The sequence below is a fragment of the Mustela putorius genome, unplaced genomic scaffold (genome assembly GCF_011764305.1).
Source record: "Mustela putorius furo isolate JIRA1106 unplaced genomic scaffold, ASM1176430v1.1 tig00000275_pilon_pilon_pilon, whole genome shotgun sequence".
Classification (NCBI taxonomy): Eukaryota; Metazoa; Chordata; class Mammalia; order Carnivora; family Mustelidae; genus Mustela; species Mustela putorius.
Window position 1 is genome coordinate 20883710 of NW_025421341.1, and position 25773 is coordinate 20909482.

Sequence of the window (25773 nt, forward strand, 5' to 3'; positions counted from 1 at the left end):
AGGGAGCCTGGGGTAAGATGGGTGTGGAGGGACGGAGGTTCAGCGGGGCGGCGGGGTGGTGATGGTGCAAGGGACCCACAGAGGCCAGAAGCGCGGCGGGGGAGGGTGGGCGTGCGGGCGTGCGCGCACTCACAGGCCGGCGCGCGGGAGTGTCGGGGGAAGGGGGTGGTCTCCAAAAGGGGGAGGGGAGAAGGCAGGGGGCGGGGAGAAGCAGGGCCCTTTAGGACCCGGCTGCGGCTGCCGGGGAGGAGGAAGAAGTGGAGGAGGCGGCTCCCGCGCTCGCAGGGCCGTGCCACCTGCCCGCTCGCTCTCCGCCGTCGCGCTCACCACCGCCAACATGCTGCCGAGACTGGGCGGCCCCGCGCTGCCGCTGCTCCTGGCACCCTCGCTGCTGCTGCTGCCGCTGCTCCTTGGCGCCGGCGGCGGCAGCGGGGTGCGCGGCGAGGTGCTGTTCCGCTGCCCGCCCTGCACGCCCGAGCGTTTGGCCGCCTGCGGGCCCCCTCCGGCCGCGCCGCCCGCCGCCGCGGCCGCCGCGTCCGGGGTGGCCGGAGACGCCCGCGCGCCCTGCGCGGAGCTGGTCCGCGAACCCGGCTGCGGCTGCTGCTCCGTGTGCGCGCGGCTGGAGGGCGAGGCGTGCGGCGTCTACACCCCGCGCTGCGCCCAGGGGCTGCGCTGCTATCCCCACCCGGGCTCCGAGCTGCCCCTGCAGGCGCTGGTCCTGGGCGAGGGCACTTGTGAAAAGCGCCGCGACGCCGAGTACGGCGCCAGCCCCGAGCAGGTTGCAGGTAACGCGCACTGGGACAACTAGTTCGGAGAAACTTGGAGGGCAGCGGAGCGCGGGCCGGGGGCCGTTCCGTGCGAGAGCGGCGTGCGACGGGAGCTCCGCGACCGCTTTAGTGGAGGAACAGCGGAGTCCTCGACCGGTTGTGGGCGACTGCTTGGGAGGGGGACCCGAAAGTCAGGCCCGGGGAGGGAAGCTGGAGTTAACAGCGTGCGGGAGAGCCCTGGCTGCTTACCGGTTTGGTGGGGATAAGTGGGCAGAGGAGAGGCATCCCTGTTACCGTGGTCTTCCCCGGGTGGACGTACCTCGACTTATATTTTGGAAGGGAGGATATACTGGGGAGGAGGGTGTTGGCCAGACCTGGGGGAGTACGAACTTGAGGCTTAGCTGGGGCACAGTTTGAGTCGGTGGCCGCCGACCGAAGGTTTCCTGGAAAGGTCCGGGTGGAGGACACTGCTGGGGGGCGGAGGCTGGCGGGTGCCGGTGACTTCGGGACGTCTGATGAGAGCGGGGCGCTAGGAGAAGGGCGGCAGTTCGTCGAGGGACCCTTCCGTTTGGGATGGTGAGGTGGAAAGAAAGGACTTGGTACTCCGTAGGGTGGGTTGCTTAGGAGAGAAACGCAGACGAGCTCTGCTCTTATCCCGGGGAGAACGAAGAAGGCTCGTGCTTCTCTGTTGGGAGGAACAATAAGAGAGGGGCATTTCGGAGTCTCTGCCCAGCAGTTGAGTCAGTGTAACTTAAGCCGGGTCGCCGGCTGCAGACCCGGGGCGGGGGCAGCAGTGCTACTCACTGGAGCATCTGGGCCCCAGGGCAGAAGGCAAGACGATGCCCGGGCGCTGGACTGGGCTGCTCTGACCGCGGGGAGGTGTTACCCCCGTCCTGATCCGGGGAGATCCTCCCTGTGCGGTGGAAGGGGGGGCCCCAGGAGTCTTTGTAAGGGATCCTCATTACCCCCAAAACGATTTTGAGGGACACGACCAGGCAGTCAGAATCTCACTTTTGTTTTGGTTTTTGTTTTTAAAAATTACAAAAGCCTTCTGCCCCAGTGGTCTGGAGGAGACTGTAATTATTTTTTTTTCTTCTTGGAGACAGTTGGGAAATGTGTCCACTGCCTGCTGCTGTTGTTTTAAAAAGCAAGCGAGTCTGACCAAGTTCCTCAAGCTTAAAAAAAAAAAAAAAATGGAAGAAAGGAAGAAAAGGGATAAGTGAAAACATTTTTGCTTGCTTGTAAGCTTATGCGGTCCTAGTCATGTACCCCCTCCCCGCCCCCCAGGACCGTCAGGCCTCCCCACCTTTCCTCTCCCCAGCCATTGTTTTTTCCCTGTTCTCCTTGGGAATGGAATTGGGGGTAAGAGTTGAAATCTTTCTTCTATTTCTCTGGCACATGTTGACCTTGAGTGCAGAGCAAGTTGGGGTTTCCTCAGAGGAGGTAGCAGAAACCCTGAGTCCCTTTCTTCTCCCTCTGCTTGCTTCCCTCCCCCCCCCCGGCCTCCAAATTAACCCTTCCCTCCTGCTTCTCTTAGAAAGTCATAATAAAAGGAAAAGACTTGGCCCTGTGTTCTTGCTCCGTGGCCCCCTCGCTCCTGCCTGCCACCACCCTCCCCCCCCAGCTCCCCACCAGGGAGGTACTGTGCTTTTTGAGCTGAACTCTGACAAACTAAACATCTTCCTCAGCAGGGTGAACTTTTCAAAGGCCTCCAAGTTCACAGACTCCTTTGGATTGTGATCGTCTTAATCATTAAGTGCCGGGCACAGGTCCTCCCGAAACCTTGTACTTTTTTCACTCTTCCTCCTTTCCACTGGCCGCTCTCCTGCTTCCAAGCCCCAGAACAGATGCGGGAGATTCTCCCCATTCACTCCTCCCTAGAGCCCGAAGGGGGGAGTTGTCAGGGGAGCCCAGGGACAATGGGGTGAGTTCATGGGAAGAATGTCACTCTGGATTTTCTGCCTGGTTATGGGACTCCTTTCCGCCAGCTAGCCCCAGCTGCCTCCTCAGCTCTCTCCTCCCAGTGCCCAGACAGACGCCTTCCGCATATTTCTCTTGTGCTCCAGACTGGGAAGAGGGGGCACGGGGGTGGGGGGTGGGAGGTGGGAGCTAGATGTGGAAGCTGGGTGGGCACCCTGGAAAGAAGTGTTCCAAAGCAGGGTGCTGAGGCTTGAGGACTGGGCAAGAGGGGGCACTGCAGGGTGAAACCTGGGCTGGCAGGGGTGCAGGAAAGAGAGGGGCAAGTTTCGAGGCTTCTGTCCCAGAGAGGGTCTTGGGCAGGGGCATGGCACTGCCCATAGAGCCCTGGGGTCCGGGTTGGGTGTCACGGTGCACAGAATGTGGCCCAGATGCACCCAGAAGAGACCGTAGCCCTGAAGGCTGCCTCCTCCCCCCTCCATCACCCGTCCCCTTTTCTCCCCTCTCTGGAGAACGAGCTCTCTCCCATCCCAGACTGCATTCCTCTTTGAGCAGGTTGCTTTTGAGAATTTTAAACATACCCTCTTATTTTGAGGCAGCAAACCCCAGCAGTTCCGGCTTTGCTGTTAGCTCTTTTGTCTTTGTTCCCAGGACTCAGGGGCTGTGTCGCTGACTTCCTGGGGACGGCTGGGATGCAGGGGGTGGGGGGTGGGGCACATCTGCGGGTGCTGAGCCTCCATCCCTTGGGGGTGATGGGTCAGGAATGGTTGGTTCAGAGAAACTCAGCATGTCAGACTAGGGGTTGGAATAGGTGAGTGAGCCTGGAAGAAAAATGGGAGTGGGGGGCCCCCTGAGATCTGTTGAGGTCTGGATCTTAACAGTGTGTGGGTGTGTTTGCTGATGGAGTGGGCAGGAGTGCCTAGAAATGTCGGGGTAAGAGGAGGAAGTGGGCACCCTTTCAGAATTCAGGGTTGGCGGGGTGGACTGGCTCCCTCCGCATCTCCCTGCCTCCTTCCCTGCCGTGTACAATGCCTGGGATTATGCCGAGGGGCGGAGCCGCCCCAGTGGCCGTCTGGCCGTCTGCACATATAAACGTGCTATAGAAATGTGCAGTCATTCAAAGTCCCAGGGCAGGCAGGCAGGCGGGCGGGCGGGCGGGTCTGAGGAGCCTTTGCATCTGCAGTTGCTGGGGGACCAGAAAGGGGGGCAGAGGCTAGCGCTGATTTACAGTGGTTCAGTGCAGCTTCAAGAAAGGGGAGAAAAGCAATGGGACTTCTGGCTCCAAGCGCTGCTTTGCATCTTGTCTTGCATAAATTTGCATACTGAGTTCAAAGTCGTAAAATAGACTTGGGGAATGAGTGGGACCCACTGTCACTGATTGCTAACACCACTACCTTCCGCCACCCTCCCCCCTTCTGGACAGAACACCCAGCACTTGCCCCGCTAAGCTGCTCTGCCTGAGTCACCAGGACGCGTTGGGAGGAGGAGGTGGGGGAGTTGAGGTGGCGGGAGGGGGACTGAGACCGGTGGTTCCTGGGCCACCTGACTTAGTGGGATGTGGCTGTGTACACTCTGGCCTTGGAGGGAGGTCTGGTCTGGAGGGTGTGGCTCCCCAAGTCCCAACCGGGCCGGCGAGGAGGCAAGCAGTGGTGGGCTGGCTGCCTCCTCCGTCCCTTGTGCTCCTCTGAGGGCTGGAATCCGAGGAAGTCTTGGAATCAAGGGTTTTTTGCCTGCAATCTCCTTATTCACCTTCCACTCTGTCCGCATTGTTCACCGTGATGGTTCCCTTTGTGTGGTAATAACGATCTCATCCATTCCCCTGACAAGGTATTTGAAGAAGCTTTGAGGAAACCAAATCCTCTGTAACCAGGTCATAGGATCTTGTAAAAATAGGGCTGAGGAGTCTCTGAATTAGCATAGGTGGTGGTGTCCAGGGGAAAGAGGAATCTATGTGTTCACGACCACCGCAGAGGTCTGTCTTTGCAGTGGTTCTTGGTCAAGTTGAACTATTGAGTTTCCTGGCAGGCAGAGGGAAGAGGGAAGCTTAGACAGTTCTAAGATTTTGCTTACCTTAGCACGGAGCTTTAAACTGAAAATTTCGGGCAAATCCTTCCTATGGGTTAGGGGACTATGTAGAAGTTAGTCTTAGAAAGACGCCTGCGGGCCTTGGGAGCAGGAGCCTATTTGGTTCCCTTTGTCCTGCATCTTGAGGACCTCCTTGGAGAGAATCCCTGTACTGGAGCCCATTAATCAGGTTAGCTTCTTGTCGGGTCTCACATTAGCTGTTCTCTGCTGTAGAAAACTGGATGCACAGTTGCTAAATTTTGATATAAGGAAGTTCCAAAAATTCTTGGTTCCAGTGAAATGCAAAATAGGACGACAGTTCCTGGTGGGGGGCTGGGGGCACAGCAGGGTCTTCTGAAGGGAATGAAGGAGGAGCAGAAAATATGTAGGCTCTGCCCACATTTGGTTTTGTTGTTGACCCCGCTCACATGCTACAACACGGTACCAGCAACAACAGCGACGACAAAGGGCTCGGTTATTACTATTTTTGAAGAGCCTCATCACCAGGGACAGCATTTCATTTCAGTCTGTCCGTTCTTAGTGTTCCCAGTCCCCCTTTCCTTCCCTGCTTAATCGATGCTGCTTTTGTAACCCCCTCTCCCCTGGCCCCCTCGGCCTCTCCCACTATGGCTGGGTCTTGAACAGCGGGTTCAAGCGGGTAAGGCTTGAGAAATGGCACAGAAGAGAGATGTACCCCAGCCTTCCACAGGACTCCAGGTAGGTGGAGACCCCGTAGGTGGTGGGGATTGGAATGCTGGAAACAAGTCTAATTCTGGGATGAGGAGGGTGGTTGGCAGAGGAACATGGGGCTGGGCTTTGTGGGGTGGGGGTGGGGGGGCAGGGGTCACCTCCCCAAGGGGGTTTGTGCTAGGGTTGCTCTCCCTGCAACCAAGGCAGAGAGGAGCAAGGTTAAGCTTTTAAGTCACCAGGGGAGCTGGTGTTCTGTTTGGCAGACGTTCTAGGCCTCTCTACTCCTTGCTGTCTCTGGCCAGCTTTTTGCTGAGATTGGCAGGCAGCTGCCAGGGGTTCGGTCGCCTTCCCATCTGTCTTCCTCGTATCATGAACTGGCTTCCTAGCCTGCTTTGTCTCCTGTCTTCCAAGATCCCTGTGAGGGAGAGAGGGAGGCGTTTTACCTCCATGTTGCAGCTTTGGACTCTGAAGCTCAGCTCAGGCTGAGCAGGTGAGTCACGAGCTGAGAAGCTGCTGACCTTCCTTCTGTTCCCCTCCGCCCCCGTGGTCAAGCAAGGGAAGGGGGGGCTGTAGGCAACAAAAGTCTTTGACCCCGTCAGCCCGAAAGTTTGTTCCTGGACACCTGCCATGCATAGGCCAGGTCTGGCTGTTTGCATTCCCTCAACTCCACCGGGAGGCTCAAGGCCTGGGGACTTCACAGAGAGGGAGGTGACCAGTGTGCTGCAGTTGGGAGAGACAAAAGGGTCCCAGGGTGGGGTGAGCAGAGGTGGGGGGTGGCCGCCCTGCTTGTGCCATCATGGGGACCGGGTTCCATTGCAGCCTGAGTTCGAGAACCCGAGTGCTGACGCGTGTGGGCCTTCCTCGAATACCAGTTTACCTGTTGGTGGAACGGGGACGATTGCGTCTCTTCAGCGGGGTGCGCATGAGGACAGCTGTGGTGTCGGCGAGCGTCCGGCCTGCAGCCGGTGCTCACACACGCTGGCTGCCTTGACGGCAGCCGACTGTGTCTCCTCCCTGACGCCCAGCGAGCTGGCCTTCGAAACGAAGTCCACGTGGGCTGTGTCGGGCTGGCCGCGTGTCTCCCTGGAAGTTTGAGGGTCGTGCTTCGTGGCCTCATCGAGGTGTGAAGTTGCTTCAGCTCAAAGCCCGGTTTCCAACCACGTGCTCGCCAAGGCAGGTTCTCCCCCAGCCTCCGTCTTCCTTATCTGTAAATCAAATATCGACAGCAGCAACTCTGTAGGGGGGCACCTGCACGCGTGTGTGTCTGTGTGTGGGTGTGTGTATGTGGAAAGCTAGATAATACAGACAAAACTAAGCACTTCTTTTTTTTTTTTTTTTCATCTCTTTACGTATAAAATGGAAATATCCATCCCTCTGGCCTACTTTCACAGACTGTAGTTGAGCTGTTTGTAGAAAGGGTAAGGAAACTGTACTTTAAATACAGTATAAATGGATTTGACGTCAAACAAGTGGTTTGAGGTGAGAAGGCTTCCATTTTTTAGGGATGAATTAGGCAGTGCTCCTTAGGGCTCGTACCCCGATGTCTGAGGCTGACTGTTCTTCATCTGGGAGCTTCACCCTTTAATCCCTCAGTTGGGAGTGGAGGGACTGCAGGGACAGAAGTGGCCCCAGGGTTGGGACCCTGGGTACTTGTGCGGGCTTGCTGCTCTAAGCTGGTGACAGGGCTGGGTTCTGCCTTCACCCGGCCAGCCAGCCGTGAGGACCTAGCTGTCTGAGGTTTTCGGAGGACCAGAGGATCCCTGAGGCCCCCGTTCAGGGGTGGGAAGCTCCTTCCTCCGGGGACAGCCCCCTACAGGCGCCCTGCTGTAGACCCAGCTTCAGAACAATAGGGTCAGGTGGGAGCCAGCTGGTCTTAGCACACTGAGTACCTACAGCATGGGCCGGGCTGCACGGCCGGGGAGTTGTCCAAGGCAGGGAAGGCCCTGGGGTGCCTGGTTCCTGCTCCAGGAAAATGGGCTCTCACGTCTCTCTTGCCTGAGCCTTGGGTGCCAGAAAGTTGAACGTGATCCTGGCAAAGACATTGGGCATTCTGTCCAAAAAGTGACGTGTCCTTACTACGCTGTCTGCAGAGTGGACCTCGCTCTGAGTTGGGGAGCAGCCTCTCATTTCGAAAAGGTTTGATGGGCTCTCCACAGGAGTGCAGGGTGGCGGGGGGTTGTTGGGGAGAGTGTTTTCTGGGCTCTGAGATTATTCCCAGTGTCTGATTCCATTCGTGGTCCCAGAAAGCCCTCTGAGTGACCGCCTTTCTGGGCATAATGATAGTGGCGGCTGTGCTCTGGAGCCTCTGGTGGGAGGGAGGCCCCAGGAAGCAGAGAAGGGGGCTGCTTGAATCTTCAGGGGTCAGCAGAGGCTTGTAGTGAAACCCAGGACAGTTGGGACAAAACACAGCCCTTGCCACTGGGAATCTGAGGTGGAAAGTTCCTTCGACTTGGAGGGCCTTCATGACCATGAGGAGGGAGGTGCCGAGAGGAGAAGCCCACTTTACAGATGGGATAGTCAGTCCAGAGAAGCTTGTTGGCTTTCAGGTTCCAGGGTAACTGCAGCCCACCCCCATCTCCACAGTGAGTAGAGTGTACTGGCTATGGATTTTTTTTTCCCTTCCTGGAAAATGGACCATCCCCCTAAGCCCTTCCTCCTGGGCCACTCCTGTTCTTTAACATAGCCAGGGAAGATGTGCTCTGGCTCAGCTCCTGGGTGTCAGTCAGGGTGCAGAGGGAGACCTTGCTCAGAAAGCCGGCTTCTCCGGAAAGAAATACAGAGTCGACTGTAGTCAGGAATTGTTTCCCCCCACAACCTTTTTTTTAGTGGGGGGAGGGGGCACTTGGCAGCCTGTGGGGCCCCTTCTGGCTGCCAGCCCCACATCTCTTCCTGGCTGTTGGGAGGCAGGGCAGGAGTGGAGATTGGGGAGAAGGGGCAGGGGCTGGCTGGCCTCCAGCTGTGGGGCTGGAGAATTGGCCCATGGGCCCCCCCTTCAGTTGGCCTGAGCAGAGGAGAGCCTGGGGTTCCTAATTAGTGAATGGGTATAGGTGTGTCAGCCTGTGTTTCCTTCAAGGAGCTGAGTGCTGGGAGGCAGGAAGCCAGGAAGCCAGGGAGGGAGGGCCTCAGAACCCAGGAAGGCCTCAGCAAGTTGGGGAGGTGGGACATGGGGAGGCTTAGCATGTTGAACCCTTGAAAGGATTCAAGGAGGTGGGACCTTCTAGCAGGAGGGGTCTGGGCTGGATTGTGGGGTGCAGTGAGCCAAGGGTCTGCCCCAAGGGGTAAAGGACAAAATAATGGTAATTAAAATCACTTTCTTCCAGACATCATCCACTTTGACGAAAGTGTTCGTAGAGTTTTTTTGGTTTGGCTTTGGTTTTTTTTCCAGCTCTTGTTTTAGCCTCAGGATTCTCCCCACTTGACAGATGAAGAAATCAAGGCTGCATTCCAGTTCCAGTGCAGGCGCAGACCGGAGTGGATCTGGGTCACCAGATGCTTCTCCCAGGGCCTTGACTTTTGGATGGAGGTGCCAAGTTGCCTGTCCACGAGAAAGTGCCTGAGGCCAAGATAAAATGAAAATGGCAGTCCCCTGGGGGCCCTTGTCTCCAAACCGCCTGATAAGGCTGGGTCGTTTCTATAGCAACAGCGGCAGGAGGTGTGGCTGGCCGGGAGGAAAGGGAGCCCAGCTAGGATGGGTGTGGGAGATCAGAAGGGCTTTCCAGGGACAGGCAAGACAAGATCCCTAGATGAGGAGGGGACGAAGGTGATCAAACAGAAGGAATAAAGCCCTGGGGGTTAAAAGCTGCCAGTGACGCCAATGACCAGACGCCAGCCTGGTTCCCTGAAGAGCCCTGGAGCCGAACAACCTGGATTTGGTGTTGGCTTTGCCAGTGATGACGTGACTTTGGACAGCTGGCCTCAAACACTCTGGCTTTGTGTGTTTTTTTTTTTTTTTTGTCAAGGTGAGAGGGGATAAGAAACTATCAACCTCGTGTGATTGCCGAATGATAAAATGCAGTTCTGTCCACAAAGCTCTTAGCCCAGAAACTGCGATAATCGATGTCCTGCAGGTTCTCCTTCCTTCTTCGCCTAATCGCAGCCCACGGAACAGGAGGAGAGGGACTGTTTTTCTGTATTTTCTGATTTGCCAAGTGTATTAAGAGCAGGGACGGAGGGATCCGGTTCAGAGGAATGGCTTCTTCCGTGGGGTGTGGCTTCCCTGGATGGCTGCCCTTGGCTTTGGAAAGCCCAGAATGGGGTTAGTGGTGGAGGGTTTTCCAGTGGGTGGTCATGGCCTTTGGTGCCACGGTCACTCATTACGGTTCTGCCAGTGGTTGAGAGCGTGGCCCGTTTACGCCCCAGAGTCGGGGAGTCTCCCTCAAAGCTCTGCGGGTTGTCCCCGGTTCCCGTTGCAGCCTGTCTGCCCAGAGAGCAGAACCAGGGAGGACCCCAGATGTGACAACCTATTTTATCAGACACAATTAGTGAACTTTTCGTTGAGGAAAAAGAAAAGCATGGTGACCTATTTAAAGACACTTATTTATATTCAGGACGCTTCTTGTGCTGGTTTTGAGAGTGTGGGCAGGCAATCCTGGACATCTTTACAGGTTTTTAGTTTCTGTTTGCGCCCCCCAGGTTCAGTTTGTCAGGCCCACAGTCCCTGGGAACAGCCTTCACGGGGCTGGAGAGGAGGCGGGCGGAAGGCGAGGGTAGGAGGAGACGCGTGGGTAGGACCCAGTCTTGATCACTCCGGGAGCTGGTCTGTGGGGTCATATCCTCCGAACGGAGTGTGGGAACGCTTGTTTGAATGTGGGTCCTGGGAGAGGGACGCGTCTTTTCTCTTACCTCTTTACTTCACTTGCTGATCCCCCTTTTTTTTTTTTCCCCTTTTCAAAACTCCTGACCAGTCTTGCTGCTGGGGGTCCTGGATGGTGAGGGAGAGGCTGGAAAAGTGAGAATTAAATAGAACACAGGACCCTAGGCCAGAGAAGGGTGGGGTGGTGTTGAGGGAGCCAGCTGTCCTGATCCTGAGGGTTACACATGGAGGGAGCGCATGCCGTGTGCCGCGTGCGAGAATGTGAAGATGCGTTTGACACGCGACTCGGCACCAGCGGAGCCAGAGAAGCATTTCGTTTTATTTGAAACTTTTTTTTTTTTTTTTTAAAGATTTAATTGTGTTCTTTTAAGTAATCTCCGGACCCAACGTGGAGCTCAGACTCATGACTCCAAGATAAAGAATCGTGTAGTTTTACTGACCGAGCCAGCTGTAGGCCCCAAGAGAAGCATTTTAAAAAGTTGAATATTAACTATGAAGGAACCAAAAGTCAGTAGAGCTCTTTATAAATCGAATGCAAGTGAAGGGGCAGCTTTTAGCCTTTTCAACCAAGGCTTTTGGGAAGTTCTCCAGGTGAAATAGTGAGAACCCTTTCTGGTGAGTCGAGTCACAGGAGAGAGAGAATTGGGTTTGACGGGTCTCTCCTTTCAACTTAGAAGGCACCATCTTGTCTTCCAGAAAAGTGAATCGAGCACACCGAATGTCCTTCCGGCCCTCCTTTCATTTTTTCATACTTTTCTTTAAAGCGCTATGGGCGCGAAGTCCACATTTGCATCTTCAAGAAGCTCCATCCTTTGGAGGAGGAAGGGAGAGCAGGGACCCGGGCTTTTTGCCAGTGTGCTCTGGGTAGGGAGTTGTGAGAGAAGCGGAGTCCAATAAAAGAGTGCTTTGCCCAGGGATGGCCCTTCATAGTCTCAGTCCAGGGGCCTTTGGACACTTGGAAGCCATATTGCCCTTCTTCCTTGAAAGGTTCCTCCTAAACTCTACCAGAGCAAGTCTGCAAGTCTGCAGTTTTTTCCCCATCTGCCGTGTGTGCTACCTGTTTTAGTAATTACCGTGAAAGTCTTGAGTGGCTTCTACCCTGGATCGTTCTGATTCAGTTAAGGCTCTTACTCTCTGGGCCTCAGGGAACTGGAACAGCTGTCTCCCTTTCTCCAGGCATGACTGGCCTGTGGGCACCTGCACCACGCCACACCTGTGGGTGTCCCCGGTGCCCTGTGGGCTCCACTGGGATGCCCTTGTCCCCTTGGCTTTCCCTTCTCAGGTCTGCAATATCTTGATTCCTTTGTCCTCCTCTCCTGGACTCTGTGACTGTCTTCCATTCTCTTTGGGTCTTTCCTCTGATTCATTTCTCAGTTCTTCATCCCACAGAGACCTGGCCAGGAGCCCATGGTCAGTCTCTGGCAGGCAGGTGACCCTGGTGACACTGTCGTGGCCTGTGAGTGCCAGTGAAGTTGGCCAGGTCACTCATGTTCGGCCCTCTTGCACCCAGTGGGCTTTCAGAGGCACCCCAAGTTCACGGATACCCCTGCTTGGCAAGGAGAGGGAGGAACGAATGTGATGAGGGAAATGACTTGTTAAAGAAAATGGTTGTAGGGCACCTGCTGGCTCAGTGGTGTGTGTAGTTCTTGATCTCGGGGTTGTGGGTTCGAGCCCCACGTTGGCTATAGAGATTACGGATTGCTTAAAAATAGAATCTTTAAAAAAATGGTAAAAATGCAGAGAAGAAGTAATAGGAATCATGCAGTAACACCAGTTTGCCACCCAGAACTGGGAGTGGAGGACATTTTGTCCTGTTGGCTTCACCTCTGTTTAACCGACTGAGCCACCCCCGTGTCCCAGCTTCATGTCTGCTTAAAAAAAATTTCCCGATGGCTTTCCCCACCAGCCTCTTGTTGCTGTCCCTTGTCCCTAGAGGCAGCCACCAGCATGCATTCCTTCCTGTTTCTGTTCCTTGGCAAAACAGATTTGCTAATAGATGCCCAACATCTAGAGTTCTCTGAAAATAAGTTACGTGTGCAAAAAGGACTCGTTCTGCAACTTTTTCTCTGTGTCAGCGTTAGGTTTAGAGGTCTGTTAGGTGGATAGATCATTGGAGTGATCACAGGTCCGAGCCATTCTGGTCAACTGCTGTGTATTACTCCATTGTATTTACCCTACTGAATTTCCTTCTCCGTTCACCTGCTGGAAGGCTGCTGGCTTGGGTTTGCCCCTACAGGTAATGCTGTAATGCATGTTCTTGTGTACGTGTCGGGGAGATGTAGAGTTGCTGGGTCAGGCACCTCCTTCCTGTTCCCGTATCCCCTATCCCAGCTTTGCACCGGAGCACACTCTCTACCCCCTTGGGGTTTCTGTGGCGGGGTTACCTTGCCGGGTTCTTGGATGGCTTTAGTTGAGCCAGAGGAGACATGTTTGGGACCCGTGGAAAGGGTGAAAGCTGATAGGGCTGTTTGCCATCTTGCTTTCAATTTCTCTGGCTCTTCAAGGACAGCCTGGCTCACGGAGTCCCAGGGGACCTTGGCTGAATTTGAGCCTGTTTTTGTTTTCTCAAACGGTGTGCCTCAGCGCTGACCCTCCCCAGGTCTTTGTGATTCCAGGAATGACCCTGGTGTTTATAAAGCAGCCCTTTAGAAAGTGCACAGGCAGGGAAGCTCTGTAGAGGCCGAGCTCTTCCTGCTAACTCGGTGGAGCCCGAGAGGAGATGGCGCCGTGAGGGCATGGTCTAGAAATCTCCATGATGCCTGGCCAAGAAGGGCCCCTGTTGCATCCATGCATGTATACGCGTCTGTTTATGAATCTATGAGCCTGTGGATGGAAAGAGCTTATGAGACTGTCTTCCCATGAAGTCCTGTCCCTTGAAAAGAACTGGCATCGTTCTCCCGTCACCAAGAAGTTCTTCAGCGAACTGAGGCAGGAGAGCGAGAAACGCAGAGGAATGGGGCCTTGGAAATGCCAGAGCTTGGAGGGAGTTGTTAAAAGTACAGAGCCTTTAACCTTTGCTCAGGCTTGCCGTGAACCCCAGGGGGCTGGAGTCCAGGACCATTCGTAGCAAGCTCTTGGGATGATTTCTGATCAACAGGCAAGACAGGGCGCAGTTCCCCTAATCGAACTCACTGAATTTATGGATGAGCAGGTTGAGCTCTTTTTTTTTTTTTAAATACGTAATCTCTACATCCAACGTGGGGCTCGAATCATGCCCTGGAGATCAAGAGTCATGTGTTTTACCAACTACTCCAGTCAGGTGCCCCCATATATTGAAGCCTACACATCTTAAACCCCTGATGGGCATCACTCACTATCCGGGGCATGGTGCTAGCATTGGGATCAGAACCTTGCACACTGCCACCTCCCCGCCACCTGCCCCCCCCGCCCCCCACTGGCTTTTAGGCCAGTGCTTCTCTTCCTGCTTGGCTAGAGCAAGTTAGCCAAAGTTTTGAACTGAAGAGCTGGTATTCAAAGAGAATCCAGAAAGAGTTTAGGGTGGCTTGGCCGGCAGTGGGCTTGATGTCCTGCTTTCGTGCATCATCTCCAGTAGCCCGTGGTAGTTCCGAGGGTAGGATGATGAGCCACAGGTGAGGTGACCAGTGCCTGCCCCTGTGGGATACAGCCTGGATGACGGGGGATCAGGAAGGACTGAAGAGGCTGCTTGTAGCTATTTCCTCCCCAAAGGGAGTTCCTTTTGTGCCATAGCCGTGCCTAGGAGCTCCTGGTCTGTCGCCCGGAGGGTTTCTTGCCCAGTGTGGTGGCATCTGGGAGACTTCAGGGTTGCTTTGCTGACACCACACAGGGGTGCCGGGTGTAGGGAGCAGGGCCTCCAAGGCTGGGAGAGAATGGGAAGGAGTTTGGAAGGAAGCTGGGCACCAGCAGGGGGTAGATGGGCTGACCGGGAGAGTGTCATTCCTGAAGCTGGAATGTGCCACGGGTGCCAGCCTCCACCGCAGTGGATGTCCATGTACATACACTCTCTTCAGAATTCCCCTATGAGCACCAGGGTGGCTGGCTGCCTCTGACCCTTAGAAGAAAGGAGGGAGGGAGACACATAAACGAGGCCACTTACCCAGAGAGACCAAGGACCTCAGCTGAAAGATGCCAAAGCAGCTCCCCTTTCTTCCCCATCCATGGCTACCTTCTGCCTGCCTTCCAGCGGGGACTGAATTCTCCACCCCAGCCTCGGGGGCCTGTGTTACTGCACATGGGGGCCACAGTCAGCCATCTGAAGGCACTGGCTTTACATTCTTTTCAAGACAGCTGGTTCCCCTGCATCTTGGTGACTTTACCGATGAGCCCTTTCTCCCCTATGCCTGCGTGGTCCTTATGCGCGACTTTCCCTCCCTCCCATCCCCCTCCCGCCCCTCCTCCCTCCCTCTCTCGCCTTCCTTCCCACAAATTCTGTAAAGGTAAAGTTATTTAGGTGAATCCACGCTTGCCCAAGGACTTCCATCAGATGCCAGAGAACTGTGATGTTGAGCGACATACAGAATTCATACGATCAACAAAATCAGGCTTTAGAAGGAATATGCAGAGAGAGAGTATTGCAGAACTTTCTGGTAACTCGTTTTTCTCCAGTGTGTATGGCCATCTGACAGATCGGATCTTCCCCACCCTTGCCTGCTACGTGAATCTTCCATTTACCCATTTAAGAAATCGATCACCTGTCTGCACATTTCTTCTGGAACTTGATTTTGCCCACCCCGGGCAAATGGTAATGATAAGTCGCAGCCTTCACTGGAGTAGGATTCTTTTTTTTTTTTTTTTTTTTTTTTAAAGATTTTATTTATTTATTTGACAGAGAGAAATCACAAGTAGATGGAGAGGCAGGCAGAGAGAGAGAGGGAAGCAGGCTCCCTACCGAGCAGAGAGCCCGATGCGGGACTCGATCCCAGGACCCTGAGATCATGACCTGAGCAGAAGGCAGCAGCCCAACCCACTGAGCCACCCAGGCACCCCAGGAGTAGGATTCTTATACACGTTTTTTACACTGGAGAAGGGGGAGCTCAGGAAGGTTAGAGGGTTTGGCCAACATCATGGGTGAAACAGAAGCAGCAAAACGGGAAGTCCTCTTGACTCCTGGAGTTCTCTGCCCATTCGACTTTGTTAATGAATTGTCCATTGCCATGGATGTTAATGAGAAGATGGGAGTTAGTATTAATTCTTTTGCCCAACATGTGTCAAGATTAAGTGCATTTGGGGAGAAACCAACAAAGCAGAAGCCACGTGAGTTCTGTGTCCGGCGAGAGTGGAGCCGGGAAAGCGGCCAGCCTTCCCCTGGCCCATTGCTCGGAATCCATCCTCGCAGGCCCTGCAGTGCCGTTACCTGCGGAAGGAGGCGAAGCCACAGGAGGGAAGGACAGATTTGGAGTCAAGAGTTTATCTTCTCTGGGGGACCCCCAGCTCTTAGATTTCCAGAGAGGAGGTAGGCTAAAGGAGAAGGTGAGAAATGCCTAGGTTTTCTTAAGAATAAAGACAAGAAGAAAGCAGGGAGGCATAGTCGTTTGTTGGAAGATGTGGCATGTTCCGGGGAAAAGTTCCCTTTTCTCGCCAGGCCCTGTGTAAGGACAAAGCCTCAATCACACTCTAAGCAAGAAGGAGTACGGGGTTGCGTTTGGATTTCAGGGGCCTATTTTCCTAAGAGGGCTTTGAGGTTTTCTACAGATCAGGAATTGGAGCGTGGAGGTCAGAGCATCGCATGAGGAGAAAATGTGGTTTCATGAGAGTGGGACTCGTCCAACACAAGGGTTTTCATGCATTGGGTCAGGTCGTCAGTGCTACGATCCAACAAGATCACGTCAAGGAAAAAAAGGCTTTGCCAAAATTAAAGTTTAAAACCAGGGTATTAATGCGTAGTCCGGAATGCAGAATGAAGGTGCAAAGCTCTTTCTCCTGGAGGGAGTGACCGGTCCACCTAGTTAGGCAGAGCCAGAGGACAATGTTGGGGACCCCAGGCACTCTGTTGATGGCATAGCGGTAGTGTGTAGCTCCTCTAGACCAGGTGGTAGTCCTTCTGGGCCTCGGGTTTGCTCGTTGCTTGCCTCTGATTGTCCTTGCTTTTCTCAGCGGAGCATACCTCCAGGTGCATGAGGTTGAGGGGCATGGCAGGATGCAGGAGGGGAGTTCTCACGCTCCAGGCCCTCTGTGGTCTCCCCCACTTGTCTTCGGAAAAACTTGACCTTCCATATATAGTCGGCAAACTCCCTGCTTCAGCGGTGAACCATTTCCTGGGGCGCTATGGAGTAGAGAACAGTTAATCCTTAGGGGAAGATCTCTGGGGACCCCGGAGGCCCCTGTGGGTTATCCCTAAGCCCGAAGCCTTCTCCAGTTGTGGGATTTGGACTGCTAAGAACCATTGCTTAGACTGACCTTTGCACTGCAGCCCATGGAGCTGCATACATCAGTGGTTGTGTAATAGAGAGTATTCTGAACCTCACTCTTGGGCAGGGGAAAAAAATGCAACTTGGTATTTTTGTTCTGAGGGCACATTCCATCTCTAATTGGAGTTCTCCATTTGGAATGTTTTCCTGCGGATCACTCCTGTCCCCTGGAAGAGAATGTATGGAAAGCACTGGGTAATGATGGGATAAGGCCCATGTGCCCGGCAGTGCCGGGTGGGTACTTGCCCCAGTGTGGGGGGAGCCGTTGAGAGCTGGCTCCGCATGCTCCCCGGCACTGTGTCTGCGGGCAGCGTCGCCGGCAGTCTGGCTGCCCACTGGAAGTGGGTGCTGTTGGTCTGTGATTTATAGATGAGCCATGGAAACACAGAGAGCTTAAGTGACATGTCTGGGGCTGCACAGCTAAGTGGAGACCTGGGATTCGGTTGGGCTATGAGACTTGGGAGCCTGAATTCTTGAGCTTCTCGGCTGGAAATAGACCAGTCATGGAACCAAAGCTTGCTTCGGTCTGCAAGCTCGTGTGGTCTCCACCCAGTCAGCCCTCAGGCCCTTCCCCGGGCTTGGACTTCAAGGTGTGGAGCGTCAGAATGTGCGTCAGCAAACCAGACCCGTGGATTTCTTCATCTTAATAGCATGTGCGTTGGCAGCGTTGGGATCAATAATGGAATGGGACGAAACCTAGCCTGGAATCCAGGTGGCCTGCGTGAGGGCGGACAAACTGACCTTTACTTCAGAGAGGGCGGGGCCATCTCAGGATAGGAAGCCAACTCTGCCCTCCTGGGAGCAGACGGGCCCTGTAGGCCCCTGCCTTCTGGGGCCTGGTGCAGGGCTGCGTTCGGACTGCGGCCCCGGATGCCTGGGCATCTGTGGTCCTCCTCTGTGAAAAGATGTTAAGTCATATTTGGTAAATGTATCTTAGAATGGTGCATGTATTGGTATCATAGATCAAGACTTAAAAGAAAATTTACCTAAAGGCATATTTTTCCTTTTGATTTCATTTATTTATTTATTTTTAAAAGATTTTATTTATTTGACAGAGATCACAAGTAGGCAGAGAGGCAGGACCCGAGCCGAAGGCAGAGGCTTTAACCCATGAGCCACCCAGGCGCCCCTTTCCTTTTGACTTTAAAATAGACCCCCACATTTCCCTGGGCCCTTGGGCTCTGGGCCCGCTGTGCCTAATGACAAGCCAGCTCTGTCCGGAGCCTGCCGGCCTGATGCCTCTTTACCCGTGTGCATCTTGTTCGTCTTACCTGTTTTCAGATGCCTTGTTCTGAGCGCTAGAGGCGGACTGACCTCTGGGACTCTGCCAGCGGATGCTGCCTTGGCTCCTGTCAGTGGTCTGAGCCCCAGGAGAGCTCAGGGAAGGGGGAACAGGAACCTTCAAGTCCTCTGGAACCAGAGGGTGGACTCCTGGACTCTGGAAGTGTGCTGGGGGAGGAGCCGTGGTGGAGGGTCTTAGCCGAGGGAGGTGAAGATAGCAGTTTGGATCTGCCTTAGGCGGGGTCTGAGGTCATTCAGCAAGGGGCTCCAGAGAAAGCCTAACTTCTGAAGGGTGCTTTTCAGTGGGAGGCACTTTCAGCTCCTGGGGGCCATTAGTTTTGGTTGTCCCAACTTCAGGAGGGCTCCTGGCCTGTGGTGGGTAGAGGCCCAGGATTCTGCTTGGCATCCTGCAGCGCAAAGGACAGCTCACCAGGGAAGAATCCTCTGGTCCCAGTGTCCACAGTGCTGGGGTCGGGAGACAGGGTGTGTGACGAAAGTTTGGGGTGGGTGGATGGGTCTGATCGAATACGGAGGGGACAGAACTCCCAGCCAGCTTGGTGGCAAATGGCTTCAAATAGGCTATCCCCTGCAGGTGGTGCTTGGGCTTCTGGAACAGGATTCGACCTGTGATTGGTTTATCTATGGTAACACCCGGGCTACCCAGAACCCCTGGGGAAATAGCCATTCTAGAGAGAATTTTCAGAGTGCCTACTCATTTAAATAATTCAATTTTTGGGCTCCTGGGTGGATCAGTGGGTTAAACCTCTGCCTTCAGCTCAGATCATGATCTCAGGGTCCTGGAATCGAGCCCCGCATCGGGCTCCCTGCTCAGCAAGGAGCCTGCTTCCCCACCCCCTCTCTGCCTGCCTCTCTGCCTACTTGTGAACTCTCTGTCAAATAAATAAATGAAATATTTTTAAAAAGTAATTTATTAAAAATAAATATTTCAATTTTTATTTTTCTAAAGTTTAACAATTTTGGATAGACATCTTTTTTTTTCTTTTTTTAATGGGGAATGCTTGGCATGTTACCCCCCGCCCTCTTTTCTGAATGTCCCACGGTCCTTGTCATTACCCACACAACTCTTGTTTTGGACTACACAGTATGGAAGTCCTCCGGGATCATCCATGGGTGTGGAGCTGTTTGTGATGCACTAAACATGCCCAAAGTTCTTACGTTTGTTTTTTTTCAGTCTCCTCTTATCTTCCTGCCATTCGATACTTCTCGCCACTGTCCACATGCCTTCCTTCTCTTTCCTTTTAATTTTGTTGATTTTATTCTGCCGTGGCCGTAGAAACCAGACATCCAGAGACCAGGCTCGCTGGAGCCATGCTCCTGCAAACCAGCAGTGTTCCTGTGCTGAGTGTCCCCACGCCCTGTGAGGAAAGCACTTGAACTTGCCGATGCTTCAACGTGCTGACAGCTGTTTTGATGCTCAAGGGGTTCTCTTCCTCTGCTGCCTGGTTCTTGGGTTCTGCATTGCCGAGCGAGCAGATAATGGATAACTGAGGCAGTTGCTGTCTTCATCATCAAAGTACTATCACCAACAGGACACAGAGTTTCTATGTTCCAGGCCTTATGTTAACTGCTTTACCTGTAACATACTCTCAGCAGTCCTGTGAAGTAGGGGCTGTGATGATCTATCTAACAGTTCAGGTAACAAGATGGAAGCATAGGGAGGTTATATGTGCAGGACAAATACAGGTGGCGTAAAAAGTCGGGGAGCTGGGGGTGCCTGGGTGGCTCATTGGGTTAAGCCTCTGCCTTCAGCTCAGGTCATGATCTCACAGACCTGGGATCGAGCCCTGTATTGGGCTCTCTGCTCTGCGGAGAGCCTGTTTCCCCCTCTCTCTCTGCCTACTTGTGATCTCTCACTCTCTGTTAAATAAATAAAATCTTCAAAAAAAAAAAAAAGTCGGGGAGCTGGGATTTAACTCCAGAATACCCTATCAGCTGGGGCTCGCTAGTCTGGAGGTCACGTGCTGGCTTTCTAAAGGAATGCTGCCACAGCTGGTGAGGATGGGCCCCAGGGGTCAGGTGGCCAGACTCCACCAGAGTCTTCTGGAGCTTGCTCTGTGAAAGCAGGTGTCAGTTCCCCAGGAAGCACAAGACTGTCCCCACCCCTTAGCCATGGAGGGAGTGAGTGAACGCCTCAGCTTGCAACAACCCAGAGTGGGCATCACGGCCCCCCTTTTACAGGGCAGCTCTTTGTCCCATGGAACTCTGTCCAGGACAGTGGGCATCTGAGCCCACCACCCTGTGCCTGAACTCGGAGGGGACTACCAGGTCCTAAGTGTCTCATCTGAAACCCTTGTGTAGAAATATTGTAAGAGCCATTCAGTTATGTTATCGGGGCTGTATTTGAAAGCACACAAAAGGGAAGAGAAAACGTGCAAAATTTGTTTAGAAATACTCCCTCCGCACATCTAGGTCTTGTTGGCACCTGCTGGGGGATGGCTTTAGGCCCCAGGGTCTGAGACCTGGTTGGCCCTCCTGTATCCACAGGGGGCTGTTGAGTCCCAGCCCTCCTAGAGCCCGTGAGAGCTTGTCTCCCTGGTTACGACTCTTCCATGCCCTTCTGTTCCTTGGGCCTCCCCTGGCTGGACCGACCGAGCCAGCGTGAGCCTGTGGTAGCTGGGGGCTGCTCTTAGGGCCCCTCCACCTGAGCTGTGCACCCTGCAGGAGCCTCTCCCTGGAGTTGAGGGGCTGGTGGCTGAGGAAGGTGGAAAGAGACTTAACAGGTACCTTTGAACGAGCATCGGGTGATTCTCCATGCTTCGCGGTAAGCGGAAAGTGCAGAGTGGAGCCGGTTCCTGTTCCCCGGGCTCTCTGGAATGTGGCTGGTGGTGGCATGCCGAGACAGACACGGGAATGGGTCAGGGCCGCTGGGGACAGTGCTGGAGCGGCCGTGGGCCTGAGTCATCAGCGGACACGAGAAGGGGGCAGGTGGGCAGATGAGCGATAGCGGGGTGTCAGACGCTGCGGGCTCTGGTGGTGGCTCTTCCCCCTTCTCACTCCCTCACCTCACCCTGGCCTGGCCAGGGATCTCAGGCATTAGTTTTGAAAATGGACCCAATCTGTGCCCTTTTAGGCCACAGATGATGAAGACCTTAACCTGGGGGTTCTGGTGGGTGAGCCTCGGAGGTCTCTCTAGGGGAGAGTGATGGCTTCAGGAGGACTTAATGCCATTCCACGGTGAGAGCCTTGCAAACACGTTCCTCCTTCCGTGCTCCTCCGTGCTGCTCCGGATGGAGGCAGTACCGAGGAGGCCTCCCAGGGGTTTTCTTCAGTCAGTGGGCCTGTGTTCCAGTGCCAGATTCGCGGGCTCAGTCTCGGTTCCTGTGTGCCTTGACTTGCGCATCTGTCAAAGTTGGGGTAACGCCCCCCAAGAGTTGCCGCAAAACTGAAATCGATAGTCTATGTAAATTGTTTAGAACAATCGTATGGCTATTGGTCATCTCCATCCTCAGGGGTTCACAGGCCCCTGGGGGCCCTGCCATTCTGAAAACGGCACCTAGAGTTCTTCCCTTCCTCTCTCTGCAGACAACGGTGACGAGCACTCTGAAGGAGGTCTGGTTGAGAACCATGTGGACGGGACCGTGAACCTGTTGGGCAGTGGAGGCAGTGCTAGTCGGAAGCCCCTCAAGTCAGGCATGAAGGAGCTGGCTGTGTTCCGGGAGAAGGTCACCGAGCAGCACCGGCAGATGGGCAAGGGGGGCAAGCATCACCTTGGTCTGGATGAGCCCAAGAAGCTGCGGCCGCCGCCTGCCAGGGTCAGAGGGGCTGGGTGTGCTTGGAGGGGTGGGAGGTCTCGCGGTGGAGGAGGGCACCTAGTAACATCCGTGTCCTATTTGCCTGTAGACAAAGCACTTTCCTTTCTGGTTCTCCCACCAGCATATTCAGGGAACTTCTGGCCGGTCAGTGTCTCTTTCGGGGACCTCAGTTGTCGGCTGTGAAAGAGACTGGGTATATGGTTTCTTGAAGTCCCCTCCTTCTGAAACCTCCACATTTCTTTTTGGCGTCAGGGCAGAGGCAAGGAAATGGATGCTAGAGATGGACTTGAACTTGCTTGAGCTTGCTGGGATGTGTTCCCCTCACTCGGCTGCCCCCATTCCTCTCTCCAGCTGAGCTCTCTTGTCTTGGGTCTTGGTCCCGGTTGGGTTAATGGGAAGGGGTGGAAGTTGGCCCATGGGGTCGGGGCAGAGGTCCTCTAGAGAAAGCCATTTGAGGGACACCTGGGTGGCTCAGTTGGTTAAGCAGCTGCCTTCGGCTCAGGTCATGATCCCAGCGTCCTGGGATCGAGTCCCACATCGGGCTCCTTGCTCAGCGGGGAGCCTGCTTCTCCCTCTGCCTCTGCCTGCCATTCTGTCTGCCTGTGCTCGCTCTCTCCCCTTCTCTCTCTCTGATAAATAAATAAAATCTTAAAAAAAAAAAAAAGAAAGAAAGAAAGCCATTTGAATTCGCTTTTCCAAGGAGATCCCATTTTGGCCCCTGAAAGCCACTGACAGAGGGAAAGACGGGTGAAAACACCCATCCATGGGACTTTCATAGAGGCTGGCGTGGACACGATGACATATTAGTGAGATCGCTGTCAGTAGTCCCTGGCTGGTTCCACCAACCAGCTCTCTGGCTGTGGGAATATCCCTTCCTTGTGCAGGAGGTGGTTCTGAGGGCCATTGTTCCATGAGCTCAGTTTCACTCTGAGAATCGTCTTTTCCCATCTGTGCTTGTCTGTGCCCACAGACCCCCTGCCAGCAGGAGTTGGACCAGGTCCTGGAGCGGATCTCCACCATGCACCTTCCAGATGAGCGGGGTCCTCTGGAGCACCTCTACTCCTTACACATCCCCAACTGTGACAAGCATGGCCTGTATAACCTCAAACAGGTGAGAGGGAATGTCCTTGGCCCTGAACCCCAGCTGTGCCTTGCTCTTGCCAGAGGCTGCCTCTTCTTACTCAGCTGCCTGCCATTAGCCCTTGGTGTCCGGGTTGGGTGGAGCGCCTGGGAGAAGCCACGTTAGGTTCCACTAATGCTTCTCAACGTTTTTATTGGGCCTTAGAATCGCCTGGCAGTGATTCCTGGGTCAGACCATTCCAGAAGGCTGGGTGGCAACCAAGGGTTTGCATTTCTACTAAACTCCCAGGAATGGCTGATGACCCGTGGACCACACTTCCCGAATCACTGATTTATACCATTGACTAATTGCCTCTACTGCCCTCCCCCTGCACAGTGGTGGGGTCGGGGGGTGGGGCTCACGTCCATACCTCCCTCAGCCCAGGCAGACATCTTGCCGCTTGAAATACCAGTCTAGTGTTCAAAGCTGTTTGTACACGTGCCCTCTAAATGTGTGACGGTTACTGTATTTGGGGCTGAAAAGAAATAGTGATCTCTTCTAATGAAAAACAGACTGTGTCCTGTCCCTTACCGGTAACTGAAGGGATTTTTCATGGTAATTAATTAGTTTATGGATAAGAGCAGGGATCCTGGGACAGGAATGGCTTCTTAGCTATGCCTCTTATTAGCTGTGTGACATTGGTCAAGTTACTTAATCTATCTGTACTTCCTTCTGGTCATCTGTGAAGTGGTGGAGTAATTAATGGTCCCTGAGTTACAAGGTGGTTGCGGATTAAATGAACGTGTATGCTAGAGAAGAACGGTAGGGGGCGCCGGCTGCCTCAGTGGGACGAGAGTGCGACTCTTACTCTCAGGGTCAGGAGTTGGAGCTCCACGTTGGGCATAGAGCTTACTCACACGCATACACACACACTCACACTCACACACACACACACACACACACTTAAAAACTAGTAACTGAATGAGCAGTGTGTAGGTGGCTCCCACAGTGCACGGCCCACACTAGGGCCTGTGCTCGTGTTGACTTCTACCATTACATGCGTTTTTTCACTTCATACTGTAACTAAACCCTGGTCTGCTGGCGACCCCACGGGACAGGACCTCCTTGTGGGTGGGGACTGAGTCTTTTCAGCTTGGGGCACTCCCCAGCACCTTGCTAACTGGAGCATGTTTGGTGGGTCCCGGTGTCACGTGGGAGCTTGTGCACGGAGTGGAGTTCAGCCCCGCTCCAGACCTTCTGAAGGCGAGTCTGCATGTTAGCGAGGTCCCTGGTGCACCGTCAAGGTTGTGAAGCACCAGCCTGCAGAGCTGCTCAGCGGACCTCAGGCTGCGTGAAGGGGAGGAGAGCTGCGGGCTTCAGGGCCATTCCTCCACATCCTTCTCTTCTCTCTCCCCAGTGCAAGATGTCTCTGAACGGGCAGCGTGGGGAGTGCTGGTGTGTGAACCCCAACACTGGGAAGCTGATCCAGGGAGCCCCTACCATCCGGGGGGACCCCGAGTGTCATCTCTTCTACAATGAGCAGCAGGAGGCCCGTGGGGTACATAGCCAGCGGATGCAGTAACCCCCAGCCAGCCGGTGCCGGGCACTCCCCTCCCCCACCCCCTCTCTAAACACTGCCAGAGAGAGGAGAGCCTTGCGTGGTAGGTGGGAGGGTTTTCCAGGAGTGTTGACACGTGTATTTATATTTGGAAAGAGATCAGCACCGAGCTCGGCACACCCCCGACTTCCCCCTCCCCAGCTGGAGCTGTCTGCACCCTCGCCTTCTCCTGTCCCTGCTGGGGAGGAAGGGTGATTGCAGTGGCCAAGCTGGGGGAAAGGCCTGGGAGGGGGGAAATAAATTTTTATTTTTGAACCCCCGTGTTTCTTTTGCTTAAGAATAAAGGAAGGAAAAGTAAAGTGTGTGTCTTTTGCCTGAGTCTTTGGGGCTTCCTTGGGAAAGAGATACCGGGGCCTGCCCGTCTCATCTGTCCAGCTCTGTTCCCAACTCCTGGGGACAGCGCCTGGGAAGGGGACAGGCACGGCTTTGGTTGGGTTGGGAATGAGAAGAATTCAGGAGGAAGGAGAATGGCCTCCCTCACGTGGCCTTGGCCTAGGCCAACTTAAAGCCCCCAGTCCAGGTGGAATCCGCTACTCAAACCACAGGAATCTGCTGTCTCCCCCTGGACTCCCAGCTGAATGAAGCTGGTTGCCCCTGGGTTCAGGTGGATCGCAGAGACAGTGGAGGCATCTGGCGCCTCAAATAAGGAGAGCTCCCTTCTCTGCCGGGGTGCGGTGGGGGAGACAGTCCCCAGGTCCTTAAGGAAAGGGAGCAGGGTTGGTGTGCTCCAGCGTGTTCATGAAAGTGTTGCCTCAGAATTCAGGTGCTGCTCTCCAAGAGGCCCAAGTAACTGGCTTCTAGAATAGCAATGTTAACAGAGGCAGGGACTACACACTTGCAGATGCAGACCCTATCTGAAGCAAAATTCTATGTGAGTGCTCTACCCCCTGTGTTCTGGGGGCACCTAACCTCTGGCAAATTGCAAGGAGCTCCCCGACTTTGCACGGGGCCACAAGGAAAGAAGTGCTCCCCTCCCTAGCACAGGACACAGAGCCCCACCTCTCAGTAGCCCCCCTTCTGTGTGGGGAGTCTGATCCTTTCCTTCCAGGGAAGTGAAGGAAGGTGGTTCCGTTCCACCCATATCCCTCCTGACCTTCCTTCTAGAAACTCAGGAGAGACAGAGGGACACTTGGGGCCCTCATGAGTGGTGATGGTGGGGTGGGGAATGAACTTCTCCCCTTAGAAGAAAACCAGGTCCCCCAAAGCAGACCTACCCTAGTCAGTGCTCTAGCTTGTACCAGGCCAAGGCCAAGGCCAGCAGGCCATTTGGTCTGCTGCTCTGGAAGTGAGTTAATTCAATTAGTCCTCATGAATCCATAAATGAGGCACTATTAGCTCTACTTTCACAGATGAAGGAAAAAAAATCCCCAGAGGTACCCAACCTCCATGGCCCAGGCTGGGACC

General features: G+C 54.4%; 1 protein-coding gene across 1 annotated transcript; it reads left to right on the top strand.

The window, feature by feature from the left end:
• Positions 1 to 235: 235 nt before the first annotated feature.
• On the top strand, positions 236 to 24668 carry IGFBP2 (insulin like growth factor binding protein 2). The gene is made up of 4 exons (XM_045078728.1): positions 236 to 785; positions 21462 to 21691; positions 22662 to 22802; positions 24169 to 24668. The coding sequence occupies exons 1-4, from the start codon at positions 338 to 340 to the stop codon at positions 24331 to 24333; spliced, it is 984 nt and encodes a 327-aa protein (XP_044934663.1). The 5' UTR covers positions 236 to 337; the 3' UTR covers positions 24334 to 24668.
• Positions 24669 to 25773: the final 1105 nt, after the last annotated feature.

What these genes read in the sequence shown, in the direction of transcription:
- IGFBP2 (XM_045078728.1), top strand. Translation starts at nt 338, where the DNA reads ATGCTGCCGAGACTGGGCGGCCCCGCGCTGCCGCTGCTCCTGGCACCC. An exon ending in TGCGGCCGCCGCCTGCCAGG is followed by an intron (nt 21,692 to 22,661) that starts GTCAGAGGGGCT and finishes CTGTGCCCACAG; the next exon opens with ACCCCCTGCCAGCAGGAGTT. An exon ending in GCCTGTATAACCTCAAACAG is followed by an intron (nt 22,803 to 24,168) that starts GTGAGAGGGAAT and finishes CTCTCTCCCCAG; the next exon opens with TGCAAGATGTCTCTGAACGG.